The sequence below is a fragment of the Macrobrachium nipponense genome, chromosome 30 (assembly GCF_015104395.2).
Source record: "Macrobrachium nipponense isolate FS-2020 chromosome 30, ASM1510439v2, whole genome shotgun sequence".
Classification (NCBI taxonomy): Eukaryota; Metazoa; Arthropoda; class Malacostraca; order Decapoda; family Palaemonidae; genus Macrobrachium; species Macrobrachium nipponense.
The window spans coordinates 330034-350855 of NC_087218.1; the positions used below are offsets into that span (position 1 = coordinate 330034).

Here is a 20822-nt window from a genome sequence, read left to right on the forward strand (position 1 = left end):
TGACAAAATTTGCAAAAGGAAATTGATATTCCGCTCCGGATTAAACCATTTTCAAATTACCAATTTCCTACTATTCGCTTCCAGCGCCTCAGTGGCGTGATCAATATGGTCTTGACGTGCCACCTCGGTGGCCGCGAGCTCTATTCTCGGGCATTCCACTGAGGTGTAAGAGATATGTATTTCTGGTGATAGAAGTTCACTCTCGACGTGGTTCGGAAGTCACGTAAAGCCGTTGGTCCCGTGGTTGAATAACCACTGGTTCCATGCAACACAAAAACACCAAGCAAACAAACAAACAAACAAAAACTACACACTTCCAGACTCCGGAATACTCCACCATTCTTTATGCTCCCTGACCAGAAACAGAATTGTTAGTCAAGTAAAGAGGCTGATGAGAGAGAAGCTTTATTACCGTAAGCTTCTCCCTGAACTATAAATTCCGAAGAACCCAAGAAAAGGGAAAGAACGAAATGAAGAAAGGTTCCATGAGGGGCATGGAATAGAGAGTTTAGGCCAAAGGCCAAGCACTGGGACCTATGAGGTCATTCAGCGCTGGAAAGGAAATTGACTATAGGTAGGTTTGGATGGTGTAACAGGAGGAAAACCTGTCAGTAGCGCTATGAAATACTTGTTAAAACAAGGGTGGATAGAAAGACAGAAGAAAGAGAATATGAACGGAGGTACAGTAAAAGGAACGAAAAGGGGTTGCAGCAAGGGGCCGAAGGGGCATTGCCAATTTTTAGTAATGCCTATTACTAAAGGAATTAATAAATAAAATTTTATTCTTGCGCGGTCGAGGACGGACGAAAATTTGTTTGTTTTTATGGTGTTTTTACGTTGCATGGAACCAGTAGTTATTCAGCAACGGAACCAACGGCTTTACGGGACTTCCGAACCACGTCGAGAGTGAACTTCTCTGACCAGAAATACACAACTCTCACCCCCTCAATGGAATGCTCGAGAATCGAACTCGCGTCCACCGAGGTGGCAGGCCAAGACCATACCAATCACGCCACTGAGGCGCTTACGGACGAAAGTAATTGAAAAAAAAATAGATTACAATGAAAAGAGGACACGACGGAATGCAAAAGAGACATAACAGAAGTGACAGGAGAGAATGAGAAATGAGAAAGACCAACCAAGAAGAAGAGAGCAGAATTAATATATTAAGTGAATAATGAATATATATGAATATATTTCAGGAAAGGTAATCAATTAAAAATAACATATGACTAAAGAATATAAAAAGAATAACACCCAATAAATAATTACGAAGACTATAAACGAGAAGTGGGTAAAACTGACGTACCCGGGATGATAAAAAATGAGTAATATTTGCAGAAGAGAGACAGGCAGGAATTAAGTGCCGGTGGAAATAAAAATTACTGAGAGTAATTGGAAACAATCCGGAAGTGGAAAGGACACCGATAATCGTAAATGGAATGAGTAAAAACTAGAGTAAATCAAGTGGAAAAGAAAAATGATAATAGTCAGTGAAAAACGTTAGCAATAAAGTATCTGAAACGTAAAGGGGAAAAAATAATGATTACCGCTAACCAAAATATTTTCACTTTTAAATTTTTTTTATGTGACCCAGAGAGCATTCAAAACATCAAAGTTTAATTCTGGGTAATGTTTAGTGCCAAGACGAGTATTCCATTTTTTTTTCTTTCTTTTTTTTTGAGGGACGATTTATTTGAAAATTATGACAAAACATCACATTGAAAAAAAAATATGAAAGTTTAAAATCATTCTATAATTTTAATTCCATTTGATTATTATACCTTTAGACCATGACTGAGTCAGGAAGAAAATGCCATATCTCTTATCAATCTTTCCTAACGTTACGTCTTCGTAACAAAGGAAAATGATACCCTTTCGGATGGCAAGATCTTATGCAAATTTATATTGCGAAATATAAGTCAATTTGTTCTCTTTTCCTCAATAATTCCTATGGAGAGTCACGTTGCCGTTTGTATCCAACTTATGGTTAATTATAATAATTTTGCAACGAGATGAAGTCAATATGTTAATGAGGATTGAGGAGCACAATGCAGATGCGCACGTACCGCGGGCAAGGCACGGACGCTGCTCTCTTGGACATCACTCACTAGCCAGGTTCTTTTCAGATAAATGTCATCAAAAAGAGATTCTCTTTTTATGGTACGTTCATAAGTCTTTCGAGAGGAATCGTAAGCTTTTGCGTCATCTAATGTGTCAGAATTACTTATAAAGGGAGTGGGAGTTCAAAAGGCTATTTCGTGTGATATATTTTTTCTGAGAGTGTTACATGAACTGATTCGTATAACCAGTTTCATACACAAAAGTAATAATAAGCTGTACTATTCATTGAGAGGGGTTGGCTCTGAAGTGGAGGACAACACAATGGTCACTAACAAAAAAAATCATAGCTTATACAACGTCAGCAAATTCATACACTTGTGAACGGCTTACCAGCAACACGTCAAACCACCTACATCTGCTGCGCCATCCGCCTCTATTTTAAATGCACTTTCCTGTTTCCTGGAATTTGAAGACCTTCCTTTCCAGTATCTCTATTACACATTCTATCCTGCATTTTCTATGTCCTCCTTTCCTCCTCCCTCCTTCTATCTCGTCCATTCTTTCCACACGATCAAACCATCTTGAGTCTAATACATTCCTTCACAAATGTCATTTTTGTTTCACTGTACGTTCACATCATCTCTTTCCACCATTTAATTCTTCCTATGTCACATACTATGTAAATAGTTCATTTCAACTGGTTAAAGCTTGTTTTCTTTGCCCTTTCAATAACTACACTTCAGTTCCATAAAGGAGAATTGGCTCAACAATACCTTCATATATTCATATCTTTGGCTTGCAAGTTGCTTTCCTTACTTCTCGTTATGCGAGACATCTATTGTCTCGAAGAATTTTACAAAATACTTAGCTACTTTTACGTAAAAGTCTTTAACACTAGCCTATATTCCATTCATTTTCTCCTCATATAGCCCTCTCACTTGTTCTTAAACTCACTAGTCTTAATATTCGCAACCACATTTTCAACACATTTAATCATACCTAACCTTTATTCTCTCAAAGAATTTTACCAAATGCTTAGTTACTTTTACCTAAACGTCTTTAACACTAGCCTATACTCCATTCATTTTCTCCCCATATGCCCTTCTGACTTGCTATCAAACTCACTAGTCTTAGTATTAGCAACCACATTTTCATCTCCTTTGATCATTACCTAACCTTATTTCTATCTTCGTTTTTGCTTCAACCAAATACTGACAAGATTCTATTCTATACTAGAAGATAATCTAGCAAGCTCTGTCCTCAACATTTTCTCTTTCCTAAACATACTGGTGAATTTTCCTAAACACGCCCCTGTCAAAAACACATTTTCACAAGGCTCATTTTACTTTACTTGCTAAAGGAACTCCATGATGCCAAATTCACCCATTTTCCCTCTGTAACCAACCTTTGCACTCAAACCACCCAGCACAGTCACTCTTTCATTTTCTCCATACTCAGTCAGTAGCAGATTTAGATTCTCCCAAAATCCATTTTCTTCCACCGGTATTTTTTCCCAATTTCTGGACTATTTAATCTCACGATTACAACTTTTCTTCCCAACGCAATAACTTTCCCATGTTGTCGCTGAACCAGCACTTTCGTAATCTTTCCAACGCCAGCAGTGTCTTCCTGACCCTACAATCACGACCCCTTCCAGTTACCCCTGGACCAGTTCCAGTTACCACGCGACCCCTTCCAGTTACCCCGCTACCTCTTCCAGTTACCCCACGACCTCTTCCAGTTACTCCACGACCCCTTCCAGTTACCCCAGACTCAGTCACACTGTCCTTCTCCTTCCTGTACACACTGCCCTTTCACCTTCGTCTCACTGGGCGCCAAAATCCAGTTTTTGCTAAAGAAATCAACTGTCATATCTCTCCTCGTCCGCCTTACACTTAACAGTATATATGAACTAAAAGGGTGTGCCCAAGATAAGGGTGCATATGATAATTGAATTTTTCATTATAATTTCCACTGAATATCTAAGGAAAAAACACATTACTAATTCAGTACAAGGATAGTGCAGTGACCTACGTCTTGCAATTTCCCTACAAGGAAAGAAGGAATATAAACATCCGTCTTGCTAAATATCTAACGGTGTGAGGTATTTGTGTACCAATATGCGAAGATATATAATTTATAGAACTCTTACCTACTTGTACATAAGGCAAATATGAATCTAATCCTATTACCTTCTCCTCCCCATAGACTGGATCCAGCACAACAGGGGAAGAACATGGTGGAATTTGGTGGCATTACTTATAACTCCTACCTGCAGTTGCATAAAGTCTTGACAGCGCAGACGCTGATGTCTGAACAAGATGGGAAACCTGTGCATGATGAACATCTGTTCATTGTCATACATCAAGGTAATTTTTATTTCATAATTGTTTTGCTTGATAGACTTAATTAAGATACTGCAATGTTTGTCATTTCTCAAGGAAATTTGGTTTCAAATATTTTTTGTTTGATCTTGGATACGGAGACTGTATTGTTAGTTAAATACTGCGATATTTGTCCTTTCTCAAGGAATTATGGCTTTCAATCTTTTTGTTTGATCTTGGTTACATATACTGTATTGTCAGTTAAGATACTGCAATGTTTGTCATTTCTCAAGGAATTTTGGCTTTAAATCTTTTTGTTTGATATTTGCTATAAAGACCGTATGGTCATTTGGCAAGGCTCCATTTTTTCTTCTTTGTAGTGGTTTAATACATCTTTTAAGATAAAAGCAGTGTGAAATTGATTGCCGTATTTGAGTCATAATATGTTCAAGTTCTATTTGGATTTTTACCCAATACTTTTCTCGAATAATTATCTATGAAACCTAAACATGATAATTCTTAAATATAATTCTCTCTCTCTCTCTCTCTCTCTCTCTCTCTCTCTCTCTCTCTCTCTCTCTCTCTCTCTCTCTCTCTCTCTCTCTGTATCAGAATGTGAAATGTTTTTTTAATAATACTTATATTAATACATATAAAGAAAATCGTCTTGTCTTTTTTCGCAACTTTTTCACAACTTTTGAAGCATTTCCTCTTATTCCTACAACATACGAAAAATATGAAATTTAGTCAAATTCAAGTCCCGAAATACAGTAATGTGTACAAATGACGGCTTCCTACGGATGAGGTTGCATGACACACGCCCTCATTAGAGGCAGTTAACCGTTTACATCAGAATGGCGCGGCGGGCTCTAGGTTGGAAGCGAATTAAAGACTTAGAAAATGTAACTCAGGTACTGTACAACTCGGCCACGAGACTAACTTGGGCTGACTGCACACACTCTCTCTCTCTCTCTCTCTCTCTCTCTCTCTCTCTCTCTCACACACACACACACACACACACACACACACACACACATTATATATAGGGTACTTGAATAGTGAAGAAACCAAGGGAGCTTCAGTATTTAAATTCAAGTGTTGTTTTCATTGCAGAAAGATTTTTTATAATTTATCCTCGGTCAGTTTTTAAATATGCCCGTCTATATTATGAGAATTCTAGAAATTGAGGCAATTATAATAACAGTGGTTTTTCAGTGACTATCAAAACATCTTGCTGAAATTGCAAGAGCTGAACCCTGAAATGATTGAAATAAATATATGCACAGTGTTTCCCATACCCCGCAAACCTTTTCGTGGCAGTTAATTGTCATAATTATACTGAACCACGTAACCATTTTCTAAGGCATGTGAAGACACTGTATATGCCATTTCGGCTTCTAATCTCCTCAGCTATACTTCAAAATGTAAAGCTAACTAAAAAGGAAAGGTAACGATTATATCTGGGAAATAATCGATAAACAATTAGATTTTGAAATCTTAACACAATCGTTCCTGGGTGCATTCAAATAACCCTTATAAATTAGCCAAGGATCGCCCAGATGTCCCTTGAGAAAATAATAATAAATAAATAAAAAAAAAGACCCTTAAAAAAAAGAAAGGTAACACACATACACACACACACACACACACACACACACAGTAAAAATTAACAATCGAGTTTTCTGTACAGTCGCTACAGCGTATAATCAAGGCCACCGAATATAGATCTCGGCATAATGTTGTATATGCCGCAGACCCGGTGGTGGCCTGTCCTATATCGTTGCCAGACGCACCTTTATGGCTAACTTTAACCTTAAATAAAATATAAACTACTGAGGCTAGATGGCTGCAATTTGTTATGCTTGACGATTGGATGGTGGATGATCAACGTTCCAATCTGCAGCCCTCTAGCCTCAGTAGTTTTTTATGATATGAGGGGAAACAGATGGAGTGCGGACGGACAGACAAAAGCGGCACAACAGGTTTATTGAACAGAAAACTAGAACTTAATTATTCGGTTCATTGGGTGGGAAGAGAAAGTAGTAATCAAGCCAATTCTACTTCACCTTCGCAGTTTGGTAGATAGGAATCCTGACATCATTAGGCGAGCCAATTAATACCCACTTTTTATGGCCGCGAATGTTCAGGGCACCTACACCCTTCACGAACTCTCTTCACCATTAAATAAATGAATAAATGTATAAATAAATAAAGAAACAAATAACAACTAATAAAAATGAGATCGATACTTCTTTTCAACCCGGGAGACTAACAAATTAGAAATTATCTAAACTCTTTTCATTTTGGTTTAACTTCGCCAGAAATGTCATGAAACTGGTTAATTGGTCATCTGATCATTAATGCAATACATTTTAAAAGAAAAAAAAAATTGAATACTCAAAAAACCAATTTATTCATTCATCAACCTCCTAGTTATTTTGCAAACTAATGGCCTTTTAAGTTTTGCTTTAATCTTAACGTTTGGACATTTTGAATTATTATAATATAAATAAATAACTAGACTAGTCAAAGTGCAGCCACACATTTCGTTCGTTGCTTTGATAGAACATTTTCTCTGAGAGAGAGAGAGAGAGAGAGAGGAGAGAGAGCAAGGCTAATGGGTACAGGTTCCACTATTTGTATTGTTGTTGTATCGGCAGAGTACGTACGCAACGTCATTAGAGTATGACCTTGTGGTAGCGCTGTCACATGACATATGCGCATTTCAGAGGTGGTACTACTTGTGTTTTTGGAAGGACGTGACGCAAAGGGCCTCGTGTATATTATACATACATATATATATATATATATATATATATATTATAGGTATATATATAATATATATATAGATATATATATATATATCTATATATAGATATATATATATATTATATATATATATATATCTCATATATATATATATATCTATATATATGTTATATATATATATATATATATATATATATATATCTATATATATATATCTATATATATATATCTATATAGATATATATATAGATAGATATATATATATATATATATATATATATATATATATATATATATATATATATATATATATATATATATATATATATATATATATATATATATGTATAATATGTTATATATATAGAGATATATATATATATGTATATGTATATATATATATATATATATATATATATATATGATATATATATACATATATATATATATGTATATATATATATATATATATATATATATATATATATATATATATATATATATATATATATACTATATGTACATAATATATATATATATATATATATATATATATATATATATATGTATATATATATATATATCACAATCTTTCATAAGTTTCTAAAATTACAAAAAATGTACTTGTAAGTCCTTAAAGTGGTAATGATAGTATATAAAATAATATAGTATACGTGAAATACGACGTAAAACCCTCTTAAATTGTTCAGAAAGTAACCCACTTTAGTCAATGATCATGACCAAAATATGTGACGCCATAATACTGATTACAGATTGCGTTGGAATTATCAAACTACGCACCACTGGTGCGCACTTATCACCGCGTGCTGGGTATGGGTCTAAAGTAGGTCGGTCTCATGGGTGTAGTACTGGTAGGCTACCATAGAAGAGAATCTCTGTCGGGAGGCTAGTCCAGAGGTTCACAATAGGCCTATGACTCCCTTTCAAACTTGACCATAAGGCCATTTTAATCTAAACCAATCAATCATCCTAGACGAGTTTGGATGGCGAATACGTAATTTGCCAGGATATGTGTGTTTGTGTTTTTGTTTTCCCACAACAGATGTTAAATAGTTATTGATGGATTTCAGTGGAATTATGTAGTACAGGAGGTTCTGGAAAACTAACCAACCAGGGATAGATGACGGTATCTTTCCAACTCACAGGTCCCACCATTGAGAAATTTTGCACATTACAGGTTTTCAAAGATCTGCTTCAGGAGTGCCTGTAAGAATTGGGCTGCAAGCCTATAGGCCAAGAAGATCAAAAATTATTTGCATGCCATTCAAATAAATAATTGCCTTATAAAAATTTGTACACACTGACTACTTTCTTTTCTCTCGCAGCCTACGAGCTGTGGTTCAAGCAAATTATCTACGAGATCGACTCGGTGCGGGAAATCTTCAGCAAGGAAGAGGTCGACGAGCACAAGATGTTGGAGATCGTCAAGAGAATGCAGAGAGTGACCCTCATTCTCAAGGTAATTATGTTCGTTAATAAGTCATTCAGCAAATATGGCTTTTGTACTTGTATGTCCAAAAGATATCTAAAATTATCGGTCATGACTTTGAGTGAAATTTATTGTTCCTCGTTTGAGGAGTGGGTTACGTGCTCGCCAACCGATTCGGTTGTCCTGAGTTCGATTCCCCGCTCTGCCAACGTGAAATCAGAAGAATTTATTTCTGGTGATTAGAAATTAATTTCTTGATATAATGCGGTTCGGATCCCACCATTGCTAGGTCACCAATTGATTCCTGGCCACATAAAAATATCTGATCCTTCGGGCCAGCCCTAGGAGAGCTGTTAATCAGCTCAGGGGTCTGGTTAAACTAATATGCACTTAACTTAGTGATGACTGGGCAATCTGTCAAGGGAGATTTTATTGAATTTTGAAGATGGGTCTGGATACCGAAACGTTGTGTTTTCTTCATTTTTGGAAAAATTCTACAGTATATATATTTATGATATGGACGTTTATCAGCTGGCCAGGCAACTAATACGATCTAAGGTTTGAAAATAGGTCTTCTAAGGTGTGCCACAGGTAAGCAACCTCTGAAGGTATTTTATCTAGCAATGGAAAAATCCAGGCACAATTATCCGGAAATGGATACTTACCATAGTAGATTCACATCAATCGTGCATTTGACGTCTGGGGCAGTCCCCTACGACGCTCCTGATTGGCTGTTGACAAGCCAATCACAGGGCTGGAAACTCCTAGTCTCTTGAGAGAGTTCACATAGGCAGGATGTATATTCCACCTCTCCTGAAAGACGTTTCCCTTGGGAGAGATGGAACATACATCCTGCCTATGTGAACTCTCTCGAGAGAGTGAGAGTTTTCAGCCCTGTCATTGGCTTATCAACAGCCAATCAGGAGCGCCGTAAGGGACTGGCCTAGACATCAAATGCACGGCTGATGTGAATCTACTATAGCAATAGCAAGTTCAAGTGAATTCGACGAGATCCACGAAGCTTCATGCTTACCATTATATTGCTATATACTTCTCTAAGTATTGAATTGTTCCGAGTGGTAATAGCGAGAATCAGGACGCCAGGTACATCTAATAAAGGTTACTGGCTCTTCAGCAAGCTACATATATTAAATAGGTACACGACTAGTACAACTTCACTAAGTGGTCTGAATCATACGCTTGATTACCTACGATTAAAATGGACTGGTCTCAGTAAAGAGAACTTTAATACTTACGGTGTTTGCTAGGCTCATTCAAAAGCTTGCTTATGTTTTTTGATAAATCAGTGTATCAATTTTTTCACGTAACTAATTAGGGCACAGGGCACGGCATTGAAGAGGAGTAAACCTAATACAACATCTCTAAAAAAAACTCGTAATACCTATGATTATAGTCACATAAAAAGATACGGTTGTTGTTTTAGGTTTAGCTGGCCTTATGCCAGCACGGGCTCTTGCTCCGGAGATCCACGTTACTGGGAAAATAAACTCGCCATAACTATAGAATTACCAAAGAACAAAAGATCTCTGAAGATCGACATTACCTATTTAAAAAGAAAATAAGAAAACAAATCAGAAGAAAAGAACTTGACACTTCGAAAGCCGCATGAGAAATATTAGCAGAGTAGCAAGACATTTGATAAAGTCCCCTTGAGTATGACTGGTTAAACCAGCAAGATATTAAACAAGCTGCGGTCTGTTCGATTTGGTAAGTGAGTGGCCGCACGTAAGCGAAGTAGCCTTGCTCGGATTTGGTTTAAAAAGAAAAAAAAAAAAAAAAAGTTTTTTGGGCGCAATCGAGTATTCTGTACAGCGAATAACCAAGGCCACCGAAAATACATCTATATTTCGGTGGTCTCGGTATAATGATGCATGAGCCGCGGCCCATGACACTTTATCCACAACCAGGTGGTTGCCTGTTCTAAATCGTTGCCAGACGGACAATTATGGATAACTTCGATCTTGGATACAACAAAACCTACTGAGGCTAGTGGGCTGCAATTCGGTATGTTTGATGATTGGAGGGTGGATGATGAACATACCAATTTGCAGCCCTCTAGCCTCTCTAGTTTTTAAGATCTGAGGGCGGACAGACAATTGCGGACGGACAGACAAAGCGATCTCAATAGTTTTCTTTTACAGAAGAAAAAAGCTTTAGAGTAATGTTAAAAAAATGGTTAAAAGAACATTTTATTAAAAAAGGAGTTGTGATTAGTAAGTGAATCTGTATTCTTTAGCAAAATTTTCAAAATTAATTTTCACAAAAAAAAAATTACTTCCTTAATTTTCTCACATAGGTATCTTATTCTACGTAGACTATTTGCCTATAGGCTTTAGATATATGTATGGTGTCAATAGTAATGATTATATTCCCATTCAAAAGACAGTTTTATCTGTCAGTTGATTTATTTACATTTCAGGTAGCCCTGTTTATTTTTTTTTTATTTGCACATACCCTATGAATAGACCTCTAAGTCTGTTCTATATAGATGTCTGCACATCATGAATAGAGATAATATCAATGACAATTCAAAAGAAGACTGCTAATCACTAATTCCTCGTTATGAGCAAGAACATTCTTGTAGACGATGTAGCACTCAAGCAATGTGATCGTAACGAAATTGTCATAATTCACGGTATACTACCCTTCAACGCATCTCTCTCTCTCTCTCTCTCTCTCTCTCTCTCTCTCTCTCTCTCTCTCTCTCTCTCTCTCTCTCGCAGTGCGACAATCGACTCATGCGTGGATTTTAGAAGTCTATTCTAATAGACGGAGAAACCAAACAGATGGCCTGTCAAAAGCAAACAAACAAACGAATAAAGCAAAGCACAAAGGGGGGACGGGAGAGACAAGTGTGGACGAATGGTGGAATGTTATGAAAGCCCCACCCCTGCCCCACCCCACCCCAAAAAAATAAAAAAGATAATAATATTCAAAAACATAAACAAGGATTTCCTAAATACTGAAACTAACTCAGGAATCCAAATGTCTCGGAAACTCCATCGCTTTAGTTTCAGAGATATGTACGTGGCGAATGAATATGTGAGACGAGTTTACGATGAGCACAAAAATCTGTATTTAATGACTGCGGATGCAAGAGAGGAGACCTTAAACTGTATATGTTCTACGCCGATAGCATCTTGATTCCACATACTCGAAAGGAGATAAGTGGAGATGTGCTTTAGAGAGTTTAACATATAAATATTTGACGAATGTGATGGATGACGACCAGCGAGCCACGATCAAGATGGCAGAAGTGAGAACAGATGCGCAGCGGTCAGAAGGATAAAGATGTTAACCATCTGATTCAAGCCGGACGAGTAATTGGAATTGAATTGAAGATAGAATTTAGGCCAAAGGCCAAGCACTGGGACCTATGAGGTCATGCAGCCCTGAGACGGAAATTAACAGTAAAAGGTTTGAAAGGTATAACAGGAGGAAAACCTAAAAGCAGTTGCGCTATGAATCAATTGTTAAGGGAGGGTGGAAAGTAAGTAAGATGAAAGAAAGAGAATATGAAAGGAGGCACAGTAAAAGGAGCGAAAGTGGTTGCAGCTAGGGGCCGGAGGGGCACTGCAAAAAACCTTAAGTAATGCCTACAGTGCACTGCGTGAGATACACTGACGGGACTAATCCCCTACGGGGGAGTAGCCTAATTAGAAGAGGGGTATCCGGGGCACTCTACGACAAGAGTATCCTATTCAGCCCCAGTGAAGTTTGCTTGTTTGTATGGTGCTTTTACGTCGCAAGGAACCAGCGGTTATTCAGCAACGGGACCAACGGCTTCACGTGACTTCCGAACCACGTCGAGAGTGAACTTCTGTCACCAGAAATACGCATATCTCACCCCTCAGTAGAATGTCTGAGAATCGAACTCGCGGCCACTGAGGTGGCACGCCAACACCTTACCGATGACGACACCGAGGCGCTCAGCCCTAGTGAAGAAAATTGAACAAAATAATTTAGTCGTGCCAGGAATGAGGATGCTCAGATGAATTATTGGAGCGGCTAGAGGTAAAAGAAGAAATGAATACTACATTAGAGGATTGGGATGAGTCCGTCAAAGAAAGTAGAGGGGTCAAGACTGAGATGGTTTCGGCACCCGGTGAGGGCAGATGCAGGAGACATAAAGGAAATGGGAAGGAGAGAAGGACCTAAGAGAAGATAGAGAGGCTGCATTCGAGAGGATATGAAAGACAAAGGAATGAACGGAGAGAGGACGCAAGATAAGACATACATGGAAAATGTTCATTTTAAACAGCGACCCTGACTAGGAATTAAACCGAGAAGGTAAAACAAAAAACCCTAGCAAAGGCACTATACTTATTTTAGAAACTAAATTTTATGATAACAAATTTTCGAGACAGTGCAAATTCTGATAAAAATTAAAAAATAAAATTACTAAAAGCTTTTCACTATACTAAAGACCCAACTTCTCATTATCCAAATTAAAGTTTATGAAATAACGAAAAGTAAAATGAAAAATATTTGAAGAAATCCAGAAATGTTTTTATAGTATAATTAAAAAGTTCCTGAAGATGTCATCCAAAAAACTAGAACCTATTGATTTTTAAAGAATTTACAGTATCAAAAATTTCTTAAGATGTAATCCAAAAAAAACTGGAACCTCTAGATTTTCAAAGAATTTAAAGTATTATTAAAACATTTCTGATGATGCCATCCAAAAACTAACATGGACAATTTACAAGATTTCCAATTCAATTCCACATCCAGCGAACACAATGATAAGTTCAGCGTCAATTTCGTGCAATTAATTCATTTCTGAGGTGAAATATTCTTCCTTTCAGTCAGCCTGTATGCAACGTCATCATTAGCTGCAAAAGATTATTTATGCCACCGATAACAATCATTATTCAAGAATAAATCAAAATAACATGTTATGCTTGAAATCAACGTCAGGTACAACAGCTTGTTCGAAAGGCAATTTTTCCTGGCAAATCTGATTGGATCTAAATATGAAATACTGATGTACGTATACTTTAAATGCAATATATTTCAAATCAATGTCAGATGTGTGGTAACAAATGAGGAGAAAATTCAATGGGCGAATCCGTAGTTTGATGAATTGAAACAGGAAAATCGGATGATGCAGGTGCGAGCCCAAAGACACGAGCGCTCTGCCGTCGAAATTGTGGTATATATGATTGAGACATCCATTCCCTCCGACTGTCTTCTCACCTTATCATTGCATCGGTATACAAGAAGGAGACGAAAATACTATTTTTCCGAGCATTCACTTCTAGCTGCAAAATTCCTCGAGGCAATGAAGCAAATGAAAGAGGAATGAAGAGATCGCCAGACAGGTGAGAGAGATGTCTGAAGACGGGTTAAGACTTACGAGGGATCATGTGGTGGTCTGGGTCAGAGAGAGAGAGAGAGAGAGAGAGAGAGAGAGAGAGTGGTGGTCACGGGTGAGAGAGGGGTTCTGGGATGGGGGCGTAGGGACGGGGGTCGGGGGGCCGGGGGGCCGGGGGGGCAAGCAGCGAAAGAAGAATAAACGTCTAGTGGCGTAGAGCCAGTAACCGGAGATGCGGCCACGAAGCCCTACGACCGACTGGCATTACGAGAATGACAGTCGGCAGCACGTAGACTACTCAAGTTTTTCTTGCGATGTGCTCCGTTTAATGAAGATATTGGAAAATATAATCAGTCTGAAGGCCTTTGACAACTACGTTTATTATTTGTTTGTTGTTGATGGAAATGGAAGTGCGGGGTAGAAGGAAGAAGGGAAGACCAAGAAAGAGATGGAGTGATAGTGTAGGGGAAGATATGGTATTAAAAAGTATTAATGAGAACGATGCACAGGAAAGAAATCGATGGAGACGACTCATTCACAACGGCGACCCCATATTAAAATGGGTTAAAGCTGGGAAGAAGAAGAAGAAGAAGTTGACATTCAGTGTTTGCAGAGGAGACTTTATGTATATAATATATGTAGAATCTACAGGTCATTTTTACCAGAAACATATGAAATTGTAATAGCTACAATGCCCTCCTAACTTCTCAAATTCTTTGATCTCTTTTGGATACGCTTGTCACTGCAAAAGTGGAAGTTGGAGCTCAAGTCTTTGTTGTGACAAGCGTATCCAAAAAAGAGCAAAGAAGTTAAGAAGTTAAGAGAGCATTGTGGTTATAACAATTACATATGAAATAGATATATGTGAGCCTCACGGTGTGATTGGTAGCATCGTAACTGAACAACTGACAGGTCCCAGGCATAAGTCTACGACGAGGGCAAGGGGATTGATGGGCACGGTATATCAAAAACCCAAAGGACCTCTGCTTTCTCAAGGCTCAAGAGGCGAATTAGCTCTCTGGTGGTTTAGACGCCTATGAGAGCTATATAGATACTCGGCCCAAATCACTTAGCGATAACTGGGAGTTTAAACCACAGGTGATTTTTTTAGTTGATAATATTTATCAACTAAATAATTCCCCTTCGGTTTACATATATGAAAATATGTTAATACCGAGGTAGAGCGAATTAGATATAAAAGGACATTTGTAGCTCGAATAATATATATATATATATATATATATATATATATATATATATATATATATATATTATATATATATATATATATATATATACTATATATATATATATATATTATATATATGTGTGTGTGTGTGTGTGTGTGCGTATGTGTATTTTATAGGATAATTTTTAACAATAATCATCCCCTTATTACGTATATATATATATATATATATATATATATATATATATATATATATATATATATATATATATGTACTATATTGCCACGAGAAAAGTGACACAATAGTTGGGAGTGCAAGATCTTTCAATTTGACTTTCAGGCCTCATCAAGCAAACTGCATGCAATAGAACAAAAGAGTACTAAGGCGACTCTGTCCTACAAGCAACTACTAAGACTAAAGGGGCATATACATACGATTTTACTGCGAAACAAATGTCATTACATTTGGATTAGGTCTCTCAAGGTAATAACAGCTGTCTAGGAGTAACTCGGGTACTTGAATAAAACGAGGTGAGGCAAAGATTAAGTATTCGCGTTGCAGTTAGAAATGTCGTAGGGCTCGAGGAGACGCTTGTGGACCACCTCGTGAAAAAACACTGGCTAGGTTTACCGACAAGGTTTTGGTTTCTGTTTTAAATCTCCTTCGAACATCTTGCGCAGAATGGGATTGAATAGTATCAAGACGGTATAAAACAGAGGCTGAATATTATTTCAATTTTCATCGGTGCAGATTCGCGGAGATTTCAGGATGTGATAGTTTTTCAACTCAAGTGGTGAAGGTTAACAACATTCTTTTGGCCGCTCTCACTTGGTTAAAGCCAGATGTCATCAAATGTCTGTTGTGTACAAACAGTTCTCTGTGAAAAAAAAACAATAAGCTACGAAGATAGAGAAAATATCTCGTATTGGGGGAAAATAAGAAAAAAAAACAGAATCGATTGATAATTCTCTAAAGGAAATAGTTTTCGGGCAAAGATAAACGTGGAAAATTTATTCCCTGCCAATAAATTGCTTATGAACAGAGAATGTTTACCTTTGATAAAAAAAAAGTTATATATATATATATAATATATATATATTATATATATATATATATATATATATATATATATATATATATCGAGCTAAAATGTCCTTTAATATCTAATTCGCTCTACCTCAGAATTAATATATTTTCATATGTTTAACCGAAGGGGAATTTTTTAGGCGATAATAGAATTGCCGGCTGACGGGCACGAACCATCGACATCTTCAATTCCAGGACTGGCAGTGGCGGGGTGGGCTAAGGCTTCACTGCCAGTCCTGGAATTGAAGATGTCGATGGTTCGTGCCCGTCGGCCGGCAATTCTATTATCACCTAAAAAATTCCCCTTCGGTTAAACATATATGAAAATATATTAATTCCGAGGTAGAGTGAATTAGATATTAAAGGACATTTGTAGCTCGATATATGTATATGAATCACGGTAATATGATATGACTTGTATATATATATATATATATATATATATATATATATATATATATATATATATATGTGTGTGTGTGTGTGTGTATATATATATATATAAATAAACCTCGCCCCGTCCTCTCAAATTCTAATTAAAAAATTCCCTGTCAACAGCTCTGTGTCGACCAATTCCTGATTCTAGAAACGATGACGCCACTGGATTTCATGGAATTCAGGGACTACCTATCTCCGGCTTCGGGATTTCAGAGTTACCAGTTCCGACTTCTGGAGAACAAACTCGGTTTGAAAGCGGTAAGACACTCGAGTGTATGAATTTTCTTCCTCCTGCGGCAGAAGTATGGTTTCTCTTGTCTTCCTTTAATGTTCTCAGTAGTCTTTTCCAAATTTGATGTTCTATAGTCATTTTTTCCCCTCCAGGAGAAAACTTTACGGTATCCTCGAGGATATTCTCTGACATTTTCAACGTTTTAAACCTTTAACTTTAATTAAATTAGTTTAACATTTCTAGGCGTTTAACCCCGTAAAGTTTTACAATACAGATTATGATGTCCTCTAGTAAACTAATCGTTTCCTTTAACATTTTTATTACAATACCTTCAATATTCAAAATTTCCTCAAGTGTTCAAAGTCTTATTTGTTTTATATGAATGTTAAAGCCTTCAAAATAAAATGACAAGTTCGAGGAATGCGTCGCATATTATTGCTAAAAGCAGTCATATGACAACACTGGAAAGCAGGTGTGACATTCCGAAGCAGTTTGTTACGCGCGCTCAGATCTTCGAACTTGTGGTTGTTATTGTAACCGTTAAATTTCACTGTAGAGATCTGATGTCCAGAGCAGCTAATAGTCTAAAATGTAATCTACTGCTTCCAGGAACTGCGTGTCCGATACAACCAAGAAAACTACATGAAAGTCTTCGGCAATGAGCCAGACATCTACAAGAGGATCATGGCTTCGGAAGAGGAGCCATCTCTGCAGAGCTTGTTGTGCCGATGGCTCGAGAGAACGCCTGGCCTGGAAGAGCGAGGTTTCAATTTCTGGAAAAAGTACAAAATGGCCGTCGATACCATTCTGGATGACCAGCTCAGAGAGGCAGAGGTGAGAGGCAGCTGAGACACAAATTATTTTTATTATTATTATTATTATTATTATTATTATTATATGAAGGTAGGAGACCCTCTCTCAAACATGTTTTGTTAAAGATGATGGCAGCATCAGTGGAATTGATTTTATATATGGTCTTTTCAATTCTTCTTATTATTCTCTTCTCATCAGGGCTGATATTTGCTAATAGCTGGCCGATGTTCATATCTCGGTGAAAGAAATGTTTTCTAAAAATAATAATTTATTGATATGATAACAAAAGTGGTTAACAAATCTTAGTCTAAGGGTGTAACGGAATTCCAACGTTTCCAACCGTATCATCGGTTCATTTTCAAGGAAAGGTGAGCTTGAACTGATTGAAATGGGGTCGTTCGGCGGTATTTATTGTGTCCCAGGTGCTCTGTCTGATGGGCGCTGCATTTTCATTGGCTGAACAGAGGATTAAGTCCCTGAGTCAAGCCGTCTTGCAGAGGTGGAAGCTCGCACTGCTCTTCTCGTGCGGACGCTGGAGACTGGGAGCGTAGTATTGGGAAGGTCATTGCCGATAGACGGGGGCACCTGATTGGCCCGTTCGATCGGCTCTATGGTGCTGGCGGCGGCCCGCCCTTCGTGCCACCGTCGGGAGGAGTGAAGTCTCTTGGGTGGTGTTGAGGCTGGGGTCTCTCCTTCCCGATGTGTAGGGCCTCCAAAGAGGCGGAGGCGACGGTGGTCTGCTGCCTTATCGATAATTCTGATATTAGGAATAATGTCATTCCTAATTATCCTGGTATTGTGGACGTTTTTGGCATGATTATGGATGGCGCCTTCCTGAGCGTGGCAGGATATCCTCTTCGAAAATCGCATAGTCGTCATACCAATGTAAGCGCCGGGGCATTCCCGGACAGGGCATTTGTACTGGTAGACAACGTTAGTTTTCTTGAGAGGGTCCTGCAACACGGGGCTGGATTGTTTTTCATAATCAGGCCACTGGTCTTCTTGCTCTTGTAGTAAATTATTAGTTTCACTTTTTTTCGCAGGGTCCGTGGGGGAGACGTTCCTTTCTATGATGGTACGAAGGGCTCGCTCGTCCTCTTTGTATTTCTTATGAAATACTCCCTTGTAAAAGAGAGTGACGTCTTCAAGGGCGGCGGGACGAGGCTCCTGCTGATACCACTTATCGATGTTTCTGCGAATGCATTTAGTGATGTCCCGGTTGGAATACCCGTTGTTAATTAAAACTTGGGCAACACGTTCTAATTCAGTGTGCGTGTCCTTCCACGAAGAGCAGTGTGAGAGAGCTCTCCTGATGAAGGCGCTGATCGCAGTGCGCTTGTATCTCTCTGGACACTCGCTCTCGCCGTTCAGGCACATGCCCAGGTTCGTGGGTTTCGTATACACCTGTGTTACGAAACCCACGAACCTGGGCATGTGCCTGAACGGCGAGAGCGAGTGTCCAGAGAGATACAAGCGCATCGCAGGTGTATACGAAACCCACGAACCTGGGCATGGCCTGAACGGCGAGAGCGAGTGTCCAGAGAGATACAAGCGCACTGCGATCAGCGCCTTCATCAGGAGAGCTCTCTCACACTGCTCTTCGTGGAAGGACACGCACACTGAATTAGAACGTGTTGCCCAAGTTTTAATTAACAACGGGTATTCCAACCGGGACATCACTAAATGCATTCGCAGAAACATCGATAAGTGGTATCAGCAGGAGCCTCGTCCCGCCGCCCTTGAAGACGTCACTCTTTACAAGGGAGTATTTCATAAGAAATACAAAGAGGACGAGCGAGCCCTTCGTACCATCATAGAAAGGAACGTCTCCCCCACGGACCCTGCGAAAAAAGTGAAACTAATAATTTACTACAAGAGCAAGAAGACCAGTGGCCTGATTATGAAAAACAATCCAGCCCCCGTGTTGCAGGACCCTCTCAAGAAAACTAACGTTGTCTACCAGTACAAATGCCCTGTCCGGGAATGCCCCGGCGCTTACATTGGTATGACGACTATGCGATTTTCGAAGAGGATATCCTGCCACGCTCAGGAAGGCGCCATCCATAATCATGCCAAAAACGTCCACAATACCAGGATAACTAGGAATGACATTATTCCTAATATCAGAATTATCGATAAGGCAGCAGACCACCGTCGCCTCCGCCTCTTGGAGGCCTACACATCGGGAAGGAGAGACCCAGCCTCAACACCACCCAAGAGACTTCACTCCTCCCGACGGTGGCACGAAGGGCGCCGCCCGCCAGCACCATAGAGCCGATCGAACGGGCCAATCAGGTGCCCCCGTCTATCGGCAATGACCTTCCCAATACTACGCTCCCAGTCTCCAGCGTCCGCACGAGAAGAGCAGTGCGAGCTTCCAACCTCTGCAAGACGCTTGACTCAGGGACTTAATCCTCTGTTCAGCCAATGAAAATGCAGCGCCCATCAGACAGAGCACCTGGGACACAATAAATACCGCCGAACGACCCCATTTCAATCAGTTCAAGCTCACCTTTCCTTGAAAATGAACCGATGATACGGTTGGAAACGTTGGAATTCCGTTACACCCTTAGACTAAGATTTGTTAACCACTTTTGTTATCATATCAATAAATTATTATTTTTAGAAAACATTTCTTTCACCGAGATATGAACATCGGCCAGCTATTAGCAAATATCAGCCCTGATGAGAAGAGAATAATAAGAAGAATTGAAAAGACCATATATAAAATCAATTCCACTGATGCTGCCATCATCTTTAACAATATTATTATTATTATTATTATTATTATTATTATTATTATTATTATAGCATTTGCAAATTTACCATAGGGCACACTATGTCCACAGTAATGTTATTCTCGGAACAAAAACAACAAAACAAGGGTTATTTTTGAGTTCTCATACTCATCTGTTTGAAATGAAGGAATATGATTGATGTGTAAACAGTATGTATATATATATATATATATATATAATATATATATATATATATATATATAATATATATATAAATATATATATATATGTATATATATATATATATATATATATATATATATATATATTAATTATAAAATTACCAAACATATATTCATTCCTAACAGATGAGCTTGATA

General features: G+C 38.2%; 1 protein-coding gene across 1 annotated transcript in view; it reads left to right on the forward strand.

The window, feature by feature from the left end:
* Window positions 1-20822, forward strand: part of LOC135202203 (tryptophan 2,3-dioxygenase-like) — a 78201-nt gene that overhangs the window by 47392 nt on the left and 9987 nt on the right. Inside the window, exons 2-5 of the mRNA XM_064231457.1 lie at window positions 4273-4433; window positions 8504-8637; window positions 16780-16917; window positions 17501-17725. Of these exons, the coding sequence (XP_064087527.1) occupies window positions 4273-4433; window positions 8504-8637; window positions 16780-16917; window positions 17501-17725 (658 nt within the window). The remainder of the gene's footprint in view (window positions 1-4272; window positions 4434-8503; window positions 8638-16779; window positions 16918-17500; window positions 17726-20822) is intronic.